The 15,313-nt window shown below is 36.7% G+C and overlaps 1 protein-coding gene across 9 annotated transcripts in view; it reads left to right on the forward strand.

Moving 5' to 3' along the window:
* Positions 1 to 15,313, forward strand: part of LOC128687900 (calcium uptake protein 1 homolog, mitochondrial) — a 116,597-nt gene that overhangs the window by 55,843 nt on the left and 45,441 nt on the right. For 5 of the 9 annotated variants that reach the window (XM_070083559.1, XM_053775479.2, XM_070083562.1 and 2 more), the window contains one exon: positions 8,793 to 8,864. The exons of the other annotated variants lie outside the window; for them this stretch is intronic. In XM_070083559.1, the coding sequence (XP_069939660.1) occupies positions 8,793 to 8,864 (72 nt within the window). The remainder of the gene's footprint in view (positions 1 to 8,792; positions 8,865 to 15,313) is intronic. 9 annotated transcript variants of the gene reach the window in all.

The raw sequence follows: 15,313 nt of genomic DNA on the forward strand, positions 1-15,313 counted from the left end.
TTCATTCTGTTGTTTACTACACATTTCATAAACTTATCTGCCAACAAGTCTGCTTCCTACCCACATACCAGGATCTCTTCTATTATTGGCAGCATAAGCAGGTTCAGTCTCTGACAAAACCAGAACTTCTAGAACAATGTTTTACCACCTGGAGTAGGTAGGATGATCAGTTACAGTCTGTCACATTCACATGTTCTGGAAGGTTACTCTGCTTGGAGAAGGGTCATTCTCTGAAACACATACCAGCAGTGGTGGCTCGTCCATAGGAGCTGCAGAGCTGCAATCCTCCTAGATGCTCACTGCCAGACGTACTTCTTCATCAACCTTACGCTTAAATAATTTGCAACTGACAAATATATTATAGGAAAAATCTGTTGTATGTTGTTTTCAGTGTAGTAAATTATTTATAAGTGAATTTTTTAATTTTTTTTTTCAAATAAGATAAAAAATGATTAAAAATAGAAGTTTGATGTGGTATTACAGTATGTATAGGTATTACTGGTGCTACAAGCCGCCATTGCATACCAGGTACAGGTTTTATATTGTTTACCTGAAATTAAAAAAAAAATCATTCTCAAAAATTATTACTCATTTTTTTTTCCCTGGCATCTTGGGTAATCTAGTAGGGACCAGATGTGATCCCTAAAGATGTGAAATACTGTGCCTCATCTTTGAAGGAGAGGCGAGTATGTTGCAGTTTTGAGGGCCGCTTGAATTCTGATGTCTTCTTAGTTCTAGGAAGAATGAATGATGGTGAATACATTTTTTTTTTTAGTCTACACTGCCTTGGGAGACAGCTGGTGTGTTAAAAAAAAAATGATAGGAAGGTAGTATCTCTCTGGGTGATTGCTGCCTACCAGCTAACTATTATATTGATGTTATTATATAATAGGATTTCAGAAAGCATTGATAGTATCAGTAGTGCAATATACAATATATTTACTTATGAAGAAAGTAAATGGAATGTGATTAAATGTATTAGCTTCATGAAGGGGTGCTGTGTCACTGGTGAGTGTCTTTTTTTTCCAGTTTGCTTTACAGACTACCACACATTGAAACATGTCAAATGATAACCAGCCTGTATGTATACCATGTAGTGTAAATATTTCGATACTTGTATGGCCAATTTCATTAACCACCTTAAGAATAGCAACCTATTACACCAGTAAATTAATCAGTTTCTTGCCTAGTTGGTTATCTATTTACTTATTGTATATCTGCACACACCTGTGTTCACTAGCTATTTGCATTTCCAACTACAAGACTCCAAGCTTGAGTCGGCTGTCTAATTCAGTGCTATGCAGACTTCACAACAGTATGGAAATATTGCAATACTCTAGTGTGTAGTTATTCTACTTGCTGCTTCATACTGGAAGATAGTGATAAATACAGTGGATCCCTGGTTATCGTAATTAATCCGTTCCAGAAAGAGAGAGTGATTAAACCCGAATCTGAGGATTTCCGAATCCATTTTTCCCATGAGAAATACAGTGGTCCCTCGTTTTTCGTAATTAATCCGTTCCTGGAGCCATTACTATAAACGAAATTTACGATTTACGAATCAATTTTCCCCATAAGAAATAATGTAAATACAATTAATCCGTTCTTGACACCCAGAAATATTAAAACAAAAAAATTTTTAACATGAAATATACATGTAGTACATAAACAATACAATGGGAAATGATGAATGAAACATTAACAGCATAACACTTACCTTTATTGGAGATTCTTCTTAGTGTATGGGAGACTGGAGGAGGAGAGAGAATGGATTGTTTATAGTTTGGAAGGGGAATCCCCTTCCATCAACACCTCAGGTACCATTTGCTTTTCTGGGGTTGCTTCTCTTCTCTGTTTCTTAATGCCACTAGGACCACCTTGAGAGTCACTGGAGTCCTGTCTCACAAAATAACTGTGGAGAGAGCTCTGTTTCTGGCATCTCTTTAACACTTCCCTAAAATGGCCCAAGACTTTGTCACTCTACATGTTGCCAACCTGGCTTGCAACAACCTTGTTAGGGTGATGTTTCTCCATAAAGCTTTCCATCTTACCCCACATAGTAAAAATCTCTAATTTCTGAAGAAGGCACCTTCTTCCATCTCTCTTCCTCCTCCTCTGCATCAAGATTCTGAGCTGCGATGTGTTGCTCTTCCTGCTGAAGCTCTTGCAGCTCCTCAGTGGTGAGCTCTTCATTGTGGTCTTCCACCAATTCTTCCACATCCTCCAAACTCACATCCAACCCCATGGAACTCCCCAGTGCCACAATTGATTTTACAACAGACGTAGGCTCATTAGGGTCAGTCCCAAATCCTTCAAAGTCCCTCTTGTCGACACAATCTGGCAACAATTTTCTCCAGGCAGAGTTCAAAGTCCTGGTAGTCACTCCCTCCCAAGCCATACCTATAAGGGTTATGCAGTGGAGGATGCTGAAGTGTTCTCTCCAAAATTCCCTTAGGGTCAAGTGATTGTCTGTGGTCACAGTCAAGCACCTGTGAAACACTGCTTTTGTGTAGAGTTTTTTAAAGTTTGCAATAACCTGCTGGTCCATGGGTTGGAGGAGAGGAGTGATATTCGGGAGGCAAGAACTTTACTGTGATGAACCCAAACTCCTCGAAAATTAGGTCATCCAAGTTTGGAGGATGAGCAGGTGCATTGTCCATTACTAGCAGGCACTTGAGATCCAATTTCTTTTCCAGGAGATACTCCTTCACACTAGGGCCAAACACTTCATTGAACCACTCGATGAAAATTTCCCTCGTGACCCATGCCTTACTATTAGATTTCCAAAACACATACAGTTTACTCTTCATAACATTGTTTTTCCTGAACACTCTGGGATTTTCAGAATGGTACACTAGTAATGGCTTCACTTTGAAATCCCCACTGGCATTAGCACAGAACATTGCGTCAGCCTGTCTTTCATAGGCTTGTGTCCTGGCATTGCCTTTTCCTCTTGTGTAATGAAGGTCCTCTTTGGCATTTTCTTCCAAAAGAGGCCTGTTTCGTCACAATTGAACACTTGTTCAGGTTTCAGTCCTTCAGCCTCTATGTACTCCTGGAATTCATGCACATATTTTTCAACCGCCTTGTGGTCCGAACTGGCAGCCTCACCACGCCTTACCACACTGTGTATGCCAGTACGGTTCTTAAATCTCTCAAACCAACCTTTGCTGGCCTTAAATTCACTTACTTCACCACTATTTGCAGGCAATTTCTTTACCAAATTTTCATGCAACTGCCTAGCCTTTTCACAAATAATCGAAGTCATAAAATTATCTCCTGCTAATTGTTTCTCATTTATCCACACCAATAATAACTTCTCAACCTCTTCCGGTACTGGTGATCTCATTTTTGTCAGCATAGTTACTCCCTTTGCAACAACAGCATCCTTTATTTCCTTTTTCTTGGCCACTATGGAACATAAGGTTGTGTAGGGTTTCTTATACATCCTGGACAGTTTGGCCACACTTATACCACTTTCATATTGTTCATTGATGGTTTTCTTAAATTCAATCGTATTTCTCACCTTCTTTACCACAGGCTTGGCACTAGGAGCTTTCTTTGGAGCCATGGTAGCTTTTTTAGTACTTGCAAGCACTAAAATAAATGGAATATTATGAAATATTTCGCTGGAGCACATGAGGGGACCTTCGCTCACTGGTAAACAATGCCAGACTGGCTGCCGCCCCGGCTCACGCCGTGGGTACGCATCCCGGACGAACTACGGCTCGCGAGTCAACCTATGAAAATCGAGTCCATGTTTATACTAAAATACCCCTATGATTGGCGAATTTTACGATTGCCGGGAACTACGAAAAGCGGGGGACCACTGTAATGTAAATCCAATTATTCCGTTCCAGACACCCAAAAGTATTAAAAAAAAATTTGTTTACATGAAATATGCATTTACCTACACAGAAAACAATGAGACATGCAGAATAAAACAATAATAAAATGACACTCGCCTTTATTGAAGACTTGATGTACAGAAGACGGGAGGAGGGGAGAGGATGGAGGAGTTACTAGTGTTTGGAAGGGGGATTCCCTTCCATAAAGACTTCAGGTACCAAGTCCTTTTCTGGGGTTGCTTCCCTTCTTTGTTTTTTAATGCCACTAGGACCAGCTTGAGAGTCACTGGACCCCTGTCACTCAAAAAAGTGTTCCAGAGAGGTTTGTTTCTGGCATATGTTAGGAATTGTGGTGGAGGCAGGGGAGTGTGTTGTGAGACAGGACAAGATAGTCCTTCAGTATGACATTAATATCAACTCTGTGGCTTATTTTTCTAGCACAATTCATCTAATATGGCATAATAAACAATATTAATAACATAGAAACATGATATGTACTCTAGAATGAATAAAATATGTCATTAATATGTGACGAGTGTTGCTGTGTTGTTTGTTGTTGGGTGTATAAGGGCCACTGAAAGATAAGCCTTACATAGTGGTGATGGTGGCAGCAGAGGCAGATGGTGTTGTCAATGTTGCCCTATATACCTCTAACAACATTGGAGTAGTCAGTTTTGGGCTGTCCTTTTCCTATCAATTAATTGCTTAACTTCCTTGCTACACTATTAATGCTACACTTTATTGCTGGCTCACGCTATAGCCTTATCGACTCCTGCTGCTTTAGTATCATACATATTGCAGAATCACTGAAGAAGGCACATTCTCTCCTCTCTCTCAGTCCTTTACCAAAGGGCTGGCTGGCACTAGGAACTTCCTTTGGGCCCATGGTAGTTTATTTAGCAGTTGCAAGCACTAAAAATAATGGAATAATATGAAATGTATCGTATGAATGTATGGGATCATTCTCACTGACTGATAAACAATGGCACACTGAGTGTTGGGCCGCTGTTGCTGTGCAGACGTCCTCAGGACGAATGACTATTACCAGGCTCAATGACATCACCAAGCCAATATTTTGACGAAAAAACATTACTGTTTCCGAATATTATGAAATCTGACGACTACGAAATCCGTGGATCCACTGTATAGCTGAAGGAACAGAGCGTTGAAGTGAGGATGAGAACTCTTACAAGTATGTGAATGTTGTTGATATATCAATAGTTCATTCAACACTTAGATGGCCTTCTTGACAGTGTACTGAAATTTCAGCTGTTCAGAAGAAGTCAGGGTATACCCTAGTGTTTCTCCTAGTTTTATGGGCAAATTTTCTAGCTCTAGAAAATTAGTAGACAAATTGATTGTGCTCAATTACAGGCTAGTATTGGGAATCTCTCCTTCGCCAGTTTTGATTTGATCGATCAAATCATGGTGATAAAAAAGTACTGTATGCATTGTTACCAGTCAAGATGCTAGTGACATTAATACACGACATTTAAAAAGCCTTCCCATCACTGACCTCAGTTAGGAAACATCTTGTGTTACTCTTAATAAAATATTTACTCCTGCTCATTAACTTCATACATACTTGGAACACTGAAATGAAATTTGATACTAAAGCTCCCTACTATGAGGAGACAGATATGGTAGGTTTGAGTCAGTGAATCACAGCTAATTGTCATAGTAACTTAAGTAAAAAATGGGATTTTCTCCATGGTGATTTGGCTTGAAACTTTCCTTGTCCATCTGACTTAAATACGTAATTCTTTATTTTTTATCAATTTTCCTTCATATCACATGATATTACAGTGGAACCTTGGCTTTCGTTTGCCCTGGTTTTTGTTGAATTCGGTTTTCGATGATTTTTTGTCAAAATTTTGTCCCAGTTTTCGTTCATCACCTCGGTTTTCTTTGAGTTGATGGTGGTCCACCGTACTGAACGTGTCCGCCCGCACCCACACAAAGCATTGCACACGTTCTGAGTCAGTCTGGCTTTGTTTCTTGTTGAGTGTGCATTACCCTGAGTGTTCATCCGAAACATTTCGTAATAATCCATTGCTTTTTGTGCTTGTTTATAGAGTGCGACTCCTAAATAAGCCACCATGGGGTCAAAGAAAGTTTTGAGTGCTAGCCCTTTGATAAAGAAAGCGAGAAACACTATAGAATTCAAGAAAGAACTTGTAGAATGAGTTGCAAAGTTTTGTGGAGAAATATCACTACCACCCTTTACAAAGGTAAACGGTGGTAGTGATTGTGGTGGAGGGTGGTAGTGATGGTGATAGAGGGTGGTAGTGATGGTGATAGAGGGTGGTAGTGATGGTGATAGAGGGTGGTAGTGATGGTGGTAGAGATAACCTCTCCTCCCTCTCCTCTCCTCGCTGTCTTACATACACCAACAAGAGTCTTCAATAAAGGTAAAAGTGATGTTAAATGTTCATTTATCCATTTCCTTAGTCCTTTATATTTTTTCTCATTGTTTTCTGTATGTAAAACTATAGTTATTCTCTAAAATGTATTTCTTGTTACTACTTTTGGGTGTCTGGAACAGATTAATTGGATTTACATTATTTCTTATGGGAAATATTACTTCAGTTTTTATCGAATTTGGTTTTCGTCAGATTCTCTGGAACGAATTAATGATGAAAACCGAGGTTCCACTGTACAACTTAACGCAAAATAGTACAGATGGTTAAAGTTTAAATGGTAATCATCCCTGTTCTTTGTGATCTTTGAGCTTCTGAAGTTTCTTGATTTTGTTATTGCTACTTCATGACTATTTTCATACTTTTGTGACACTAATTGTTATAAAATAGAAATCATATAAAAAATTGATGGTGTTAATTATGACTTCTATGGGACTCTTGGTTTGCTGAAGCTTTGTGTAGTTTTCCATATTTTTGTTTTGACAGCATTAAATCAGAGGAGACTGAATAGATCTTGTCTACAGAGTTGTTTTCTTTATCTTAAATATATTTTACCTTCTTAAGTGCTTCCACATTTAATTTTATGTATTTGTTATAATTTAATTTTCTGCTGTGGAACTCATTAGGTAGAAAATAGCATTAACTTGATTTTCATAGTCCTGATAAAGTCTGGGTACTGAGTTAATCCCTTGTTTACCTCTTTTCTCCAGTTATTACCTAATTGTAGAGTTGCTGAGGCACCAACTGTTACCTGTGCTGCCCACCCAGTCTAATTATCAACTTGCCTCCATGAGATCTCTCCTATACATCATAGATTATTCCCGCACCTGGCACTGTATTCTGCTGGGACCCTTGAGAGCTTTCCAACTGTCATCTGGATTTGTAGATGTACCTAGTAATTTTCCAGGTTATCTTGAATGGTTGACTTAGGGACACAGTGCACCTGACTTGCTCTTACAGAACATTTGCAGTACTTAAAGAACAAGAAGGCACAATACTGTGACTGGAATAATGCACAAATAACCTACACATAGAAGAGAGAGAGAAATGCTTATGACGACATGAATGGTCCAAGATGAATCGAAATGTCACCATAAGCTTTTCTCTCTCTTCTGTGTGTGGGTTAGTTGTGTATTGCATTATGTAATTTTGATAAATGACCAAAAAACCTCTGGTGATTTTCTTATACAGTGACCTCATGTCAGGTGATCATCAGCAAATGGGTTATGTATACACTTCCAGTGTTTTTGAAATGCCTTTCAGCTTTCAAAATGCAAGTAATTAACATATGCATAAATTAGTTTTTATTATTGGCTAAATGTTTTTGAAATGAATAATTAAATAAACAGATTTAGTAATTAGCTAAATAAATACATTGTACAATTTGGAATATTTTTCTGTCATTCCTTTTTTTTTTTTTTTTTTTTTGTCACTATAAACTCTAGGGGTTGGGCATCACAATTGAACCTCTATGTCTTACTAGCTTTCCAGTCAGTGCCATTTTTTTCATCCTACTATTGTGTTTTTTCCCTCAATGTTCTCTTTATTTTTCTCTTTCAAAACTGTTGGTTACCTTCTCATTAGTTCAGGCACTTTTTTTTCATTCCATTTTTGCTAAGACAATAATTTTAAACTTATCTGTTGATACTGTAATATTCTCCAGATAGTTTATAGAATTTGCCTCATTTTTAGAGCTGTATGTCTCGTATGTACTTGGCTACATATAAGAGTTAAAATTGGAGTATACTAACACTTTCTTACCATAAATGGTGATATAACTTGTCTTCACAATCCTTCCCAGTTTTGTGGTCTCATTTCTCCTTTACACCACACTGTCCTTTTCTGTGCCCTTCAAGGAAGGTGCTTTGAGGCATATGAAGTGCTCTTGATCCAAGAAATTAAATATATAGTGTCCTTCTCTTCCTTTGATCAAGTTTGATTGCTGTATTATCTCTGAGAGTTTAGCGTGCCCCCATGAATGTACTGTAATACTAATATCCTTTTCTCTTATTTCATTGTGGCATGCTTTCCTCATAATGATACATAATATCTCAATTCTTTAAAGTGCAATTGTAACTTATAAGTTCTATTAATGTATATTCTATATAGTTCATCAAAATCTACTTGTCAGTTCGTACCAGCATTTTGTCTTAAGTCTTCTGTGACACACTTGTCTACTGCATTACATAAAATTGTCACTGTCTCTGTTTATTCCAAAATTTATTTTTTCTGGTATAATCTAAATATTTCTTTTTTGATGAAAATTTAACAATCTAGCTGGCATATTACTTGAAGAAGTGAGTAAAGCATTTTGGACACAATCTAGATTTAGCCATTTTGTTTATTTTTTTAAATTTTTTGTTCATTACTCATATGAATTAACATGAAGGAACATAAACTGTTTATAGTTTCTGGTTTTCTACATATAATTTTGTAATTAATTTACACTAAGTTTGGAATATTGCCCTTACAGCATACATAAAAATCTAAGGAGGTACTATAATATGCAAGAGGTATTTTACAGAAAGGGAAGTCTGACTTAACTGCAGAAGTGGATGATATATCAGGAGAGATGCTGGAGGAGGAGGGAAGAATGGTAAGTGCTTTCATGCGCAGTTTATGAGACCGTGGAAGGAAGTATGGAAGAACCGAGTGAACGGAGTAATTTAAAAAATAATAGATTCGTAAGCAGTGGAAAGTATATTTGAGAGACTGCTTTACTTGTTACTTTGGATGTAATGTACATATGTAATAATTGCAGATCACATTTACCATTTTACTAATGCATGTGTTATCTAGCTGATTCCAAACTAGGTGCCATTTCTCCATGAAAAAATTGAACTGTTCATAAGTTTTTCAGCATTACTTTTTTTTAATGAAAAGAAATTACAAGGTTTATATGAATTACTGAATCTCCCCCAAACCATGAAAACATTTTGTTCTAGATATATCAGATGAAGCAAAAAAACAGTATTCCAAACACACAATTCTTGCATTGAAACTTAATTAGAACATTATTATTATTTATTTTTTATGTATACAGAAACCCATAATTTAAAAAAAAAATTCAATAATTCATTGTTTTTAAATGTACTTATTTTGGGTAAAAAGCACAATTTACTCACATAACTTATATAAAATATCAAGGTCATCCCTGTCTGTAGTGTTATCTACAAAAAGCAAGATCACAATAAAATGTGACATGGTTGTTTGTACAGTGGTACATCATTTTTCTTCCATGTAAGGTAGATAAACTAACAATTCATGTTTTTATATACCGTGGAATCTGAGATATCATGTGTCCAAGATTGTGTTATACGATAAATTTCAGTTGAAATGTTGCACCCAAATCCAAGTTCCATAGGAAAGAGTGTTCTATAGTTTAAAAAAATAAGTTGATAAGCAGTGCACAAAGACAATTACACTTTAATGATGTATTTTCATGCCTTTAAGAGTCGTCTACAGTAAATTTTAATTAAACAGACCTCAATTTAACCGCCTGTGGAAATATTGAACAACATTCGCTAGGTCACTTTATTCTAAAATTTTCTGTTATTGTTATGATAATAACAAAAGAATCTCTTCTCTGTCCACCACAATCACTCTTACGTGCCACCTGCTTCACCCTATTAGTCCTTTAAATCATGGGTTTACTGTACCTTCTCTACTTGTTTATACAGTACAGTAAGTAGACCATCAGTTAACACACACTATTAACACTTTTTGATATAGCACAGTTGAAAAATTGCAACATACTGTATTTTCTATGAGTACACTGTGTTTATCATTGAGCAATGAGTAAATTTAGGAGAAAATAGTTAAAAGGCAATACATACTCATGACAGCAAGTAACAGTTAACTCTTTCAGGGTTTCCGACGTACTAGTACGGCTTACGCACCAGGGATATTGACGTACTAGTACGCGTAAATTCTAGCGCCTTCAAATCTAGCAAGAGAAAGCTGGTAGGCCTACATATGAAAGAATGGGCCTATGGGGTCAGTGTGCACAGTATAAAAAAAATCCTGCAGCACACAGTACGTAATGAGAAAAAAAACTTTGTGTTAATGGTTTAAAACAGCGAATGCACTGTATTTTCATATGGTATTTATGGTTGTATTCTAGTTTTCCTGGTCTCATTTTATAGAATGGAAGACATATTACAAAAATTGAGATGATCTTTGATTGGTTTCACAATGAAAAGTACCTTGAAATTGAGCTCAAAGTAGCAGAAATGTTCGATTTTTAGCAAAGTTCAAAAGTAAACAAATCATGCCACGCATCTGATACACATCAACTGGCGAGTCTAATATTCTTTCACAAGTGCGCTCATATTATTTATACCATTTCTACACTAATGCAGTAGTTTGCATAACAGTAAATCTTCTATTTTTTGTGAGAATAAAAATTCAAAGTGGAAAGCAAAAGAAATGTAAGAGGGGCCTGGGGACTTGACTAATGAACAGAGGAAATGTTATTTTAGCACCAGGAATGTCTGTCTTGATTATTCTGGACCCTATTTGGAAACTGGCATGTTTTGAAATTTGTGAAATTGGCAAAATTGCTAATTTCTGACCACTTTATTAATAGTTGAAATCAGTAAATGGGTGGATCCTTGTACTCATTCAATAGAAAAAATGGAGTTCTAGTGAAATAGTTATGATTTTTGTCAACTAGTGCACTGGAATTGGCCGAAAATAGGTCTCAAAGTGGGCAAAATTGCCAATGTGTAAACATCGCCGAGACCGCTAACTTCGCAAGAGCATAATTCCGTAAGTTTTCCATCAAATTTCTTACTTTTGGTGCCATTATGATTGGGAAAAGATTCTCTATTTTTTCATAAGATTTTTTTTTTTTTCTGAAAAATTTTCAACCCTGAGAACAAGTTTAGGAGAGGGCCTCTCGACCCTGAAAGGGTTAATTTCACTATAACTGCTCATTCATGTGCTTTTAACAGTCATTTACTTTAGATGCCTTCATAGAAATGTTGAATGTTAGTGAATGATAAAGTGTGAAAAGTACAGTATTAAATGAGGAAGTAAAGGGATGATCTTGTGGCACTGCCTGGAATGTCTACATTGTTTATTTTTCACTATACATAAACTGGTATTATTTTTAATTTTGTGTAAAATTGGTTAATTACTGACTTTTGTGCGCTTTATAGAGTAGTTGTAATAGTTGAATTAGCAGTTTCTTACATTCATCAATAGAACAGAAGGCATACTAGCAAAATAGCTAAGAATTTGGTTGAAAGAACCAGTGGAATAGACTTAAAATAGGACTTAAATTCGGCTAAATCGCTGTTGCATAAGTTGCACCCAGACTGCTAACTTTGTGCCTGCATAATTCCATAAGTTTCCATCAAATCTCATAATTTTGGTGTCATTACCTTCAGAAAATGATTCTCTACCACTTCAAAAGAATTTTTTTTTAACCCTTTCAGGGTTGACAGGCCCTCTCAGAGACTTGTTCTCAGGGTCAGCCAAATTTAAAAAAAAAAAATTCTTATGAAAAGATAGATAATCTTTTCCCGATCATAATGACACCAAAAGTATGAAATTTGATGGAAAACTTACGGAATTATGCTCTCGCAAAGTTAGCGGTCTCGATGATATTTATGCATCGGCGATTTTGCCCACTTTGATCCCTATTTTCGGCCAATTCCAGTGTACTAGTCGACAAAAATCATAACTGTTTTGTTAGAACTCCATTTTTTTTATCGAATGAGTACAGGAAACCACCCATTTACCGATATCAATTATCCAATACAGTGGTCAGAATTTAGCAATTTTGCCAATTTCACATAAATTTCAAAAGATGCCAATTTCTGAAAAGGGTCCAGAATAAACAAGAAAGACATTCCTGGCACTAAAATAACATTTCCCCTGTTCATTAGTCACATCCCCACGCCCCTCTTACATTCTTTTGCTTTCCACTTTGAATTTTTATTCTCACAAAAATAGATTTACTGTTATGCAGACTACTGCATTAGTGTAGAAATGGTATAATAATATCAGTGCACTTGTGAAAGAATATTAGACTCACCAGTTGACATATATTGGCTGCATAGCATGATTTGTTTACTTTTGAACTTTGGTAAAAATCAAACATTTCTGCTACTTTGAGCCCAATTTCAAGGTACTTTTCATTATAAAACCAGTCAAAATCATCTCAATTTCTGTAATAAGTCTTCAGTTCTATAAAATGAGACCAGGAAAACTAGAATACAACAATAAATACCATACGAAAATACAGTGCAAAGTTGCTGTTTTAATCCCAGAACACGGTCAAAGTTTTTTTTTTCTCATTATGCACTGTGTGCTTCAGGATTTTTTTTGTACCATGCACACTGACCACTTTGACCCATTCTTTCATATGTAGTCCTACCAGCTTTCTCTCATTAGATTTGAGGGCGCTAGACTTTAGGCGTACTGGTACGTCAAAAACCCTGGTGTGTAAGCCGTACTAGTATGGCCGAAACCCTGAAAGGGTTAAAAGCAAATGCTGGGAGTAATATTAATTTTGAGGGGTCTGGACAGTGAAAGGGTTAATTTCAGGGGTCTGGACAGTGAAAGTTTTAACCCCTTCAGGGTCCAAGGCCAAAATCTGAAGTGGTGCCCCAGTGTCCAAGAATTTAAAAAAAAAAATTAGTTATTTTTTCTAATGAAATGCTTGAGAAACTTTTTGTGAAGGTAATAATACAAAAAGTATGAAATTTGATGGAAAATTGACAAAATTATGCTCTCGCAAATTTTGATGTGTCAGCGATATTTACGAATCGGCGATTTTGCCGACTTTGACTCCCATTTTAGGCCAATTACATTATTCCAGTCGACCAAATTCTTAGCTATTTCACTAGTATTACTTCTATTCTATCGATTGAGCACAAGAAATCGCCAAGTCTACAAAATAAAGTGATCGGAAGTTGGTAATTTGGCCAATTTAACACAAAGTTCAGAATATTCCAATTTCAAAATAGGGTCCAGAATAAACAATGTAGGTATTCCTGGCACTAAACTAACATTTCCTCTGTTCATTAGTTATGTTTTGAGGCTTTACAAATAGATTCCATTTTGATTTTTTATTCACATAATGAATTTTTATTCACACCAAAAAATAGAAGATTTACTGTTATGCAATATTGTAATAATTGTATAAATATCATCACCACATTTGTGAATGTATATTAGACCCACGAGCTGGCGTGTATTAGACGTGTGAGGTCGTTTGTTTACTCTTGAACATCAGCAAAAATTTAACATTTCTGCTAATTTGAGTTCAGTTTCAAGCCATTTCCAGTGCTAAAACCAATCAAAATCATCTCTGTTTCTGTAATATGTCTTTCATTCTATCAAATGAGACCAAGAAATCGCAAATACAACTTTAAAAAAACATACGAAAAAATACTGCAAAGTCGCTGTTTTAATCGAAAATCATGGTCCCAGTGTTTTTTCTCTCATTATACACAGTGTGCTGCAGGATTTGTTTTATGTGGTGCACACATACCACATAGCTGTATTCTCTCATATCTAGGCCCAAATGTACCACTCACAGTTCATCAGAGTGAGCTGAGCTCATGACGTAGATCTACTGTTTGGACCCTGAACGTAAAGCCGTAGATCTACGGGACGGACCCTGAAAGGGTTAATTTCAGGGGTCTGGACAGTGAAAGAGTTAATTTGCCATTTTGGAAAGAATTAGCATATTAATTTATTAATAATGACTTGTGAATGCCTCATCTGATTAGTTTCAAATCTTCAGTGCCAATGTTTAGCTGCATACAAACCTATGCTGCTCTCTGAACTATTCTTGTCGTGTACATTGAGGTACAGGGGACTTGGGTTATTCAATTTGGGAATACCTTTCATGAATTGTACAATGATAGAAATGCCCCCAGTATAATGAGCATATTGATGAGGGTATCAAATGAGTTAGGAAAAGATAAAAATGGATATCACATTAGAGGGAGTATGGAAAAGGTGAATGTGTTTAGATATTTGGGAGCAGACTTGTCAGTGGATGGGTTTGTGAAGGATGAGGTTAACCATAGAATTGATGAAGGAAAAAAGGTGGGGGGCACATTGAGGTGTCTGGAGGGAAAGAAGGGAATGTATGAGAGTATAGTGGTACCAACATTTATATGGATGTGCAGCATGGGTTGTAAATGGTGCAGCGAGGAGGAGGCTGGAAGCAGTGAAGATGTCGTGTGTAATGGCAATGTGTGGTATAAATATTATGCAGAGAATTTGTAGTGTGGAAATTAGGAGGAGGTGTGGAGTTACTAAAAGTATTATTCAGAGGGCTGAAGAGGAGTTGTTGAGGTGGTTTGGCCATTTAGAGAGGATGGAGCAAAATAGGATGACTCGAAGGGTGTATAAATATGTAGTGGAGGGGAGGAGTGGTAGGGGCCATCCTAGGAAAGGATGGCAGGAGGGGGGTAAAAAAAGGTTTTGTGTGCAAGGGGCTTGGACATACAGCAGGCATGTGTGAGTGTATTAGATATGAGTGAGTGGAGATGAGTGGTTTTTGGGACATGACAAACTGCTGGAGTGTGAGCAGGGTAATATTATGTGAAGGAACTCAGGGAAACTGGTTAGCCAGACTTGAGTCCTGGAGGTGAGAAGTACAATGCCTGCACTTTAAAGCACAGAAAAAATAATCAAAGTTTAAAAAATCCTTAATTATACAAAATAATGCACAGTTTAATAGTGAAAAAACTTGACAGAGAAAAATCATAATGTAAACAACCAAGAAAACAATATGAATTCAAAAACATACGAAATACAACACAAGAAGTTCACAACGAATGAACGCATGTCTGACCGAGACCAACTACAAGGCGAGGGTTTTTGTTAGGTGTACACAAATAACAGGAAGTGGGGAAAATTGGCGCATGCGAAAAAATGGCGCAGAATGTGAAAATTGGCATGACTGAGTTTGTTTGGCACCCAATTATGTGTTCATGACCGGATGTAAAAATATGGTGAATTTTTTGATCTTGAACTGATTTGTTCGTGTTTGGAAGCATTCATGACCAGAGGTTCCAC

The sequence above is a fragment of the Cherax quadricarinatus genome, chromosome 10 (assembly GCF_038502225.1).
Source record: "Cherax quadricarinatus isolate ZL_2023a chromosome 10, ASM3850222v1, whole genome shotgun sequence".
NCBI lineage: Eukaryota > Metazoa > Arthropoda > Malacostraca > Decapoda > Parastacidae > Cherax > Cherax quadricarinatus.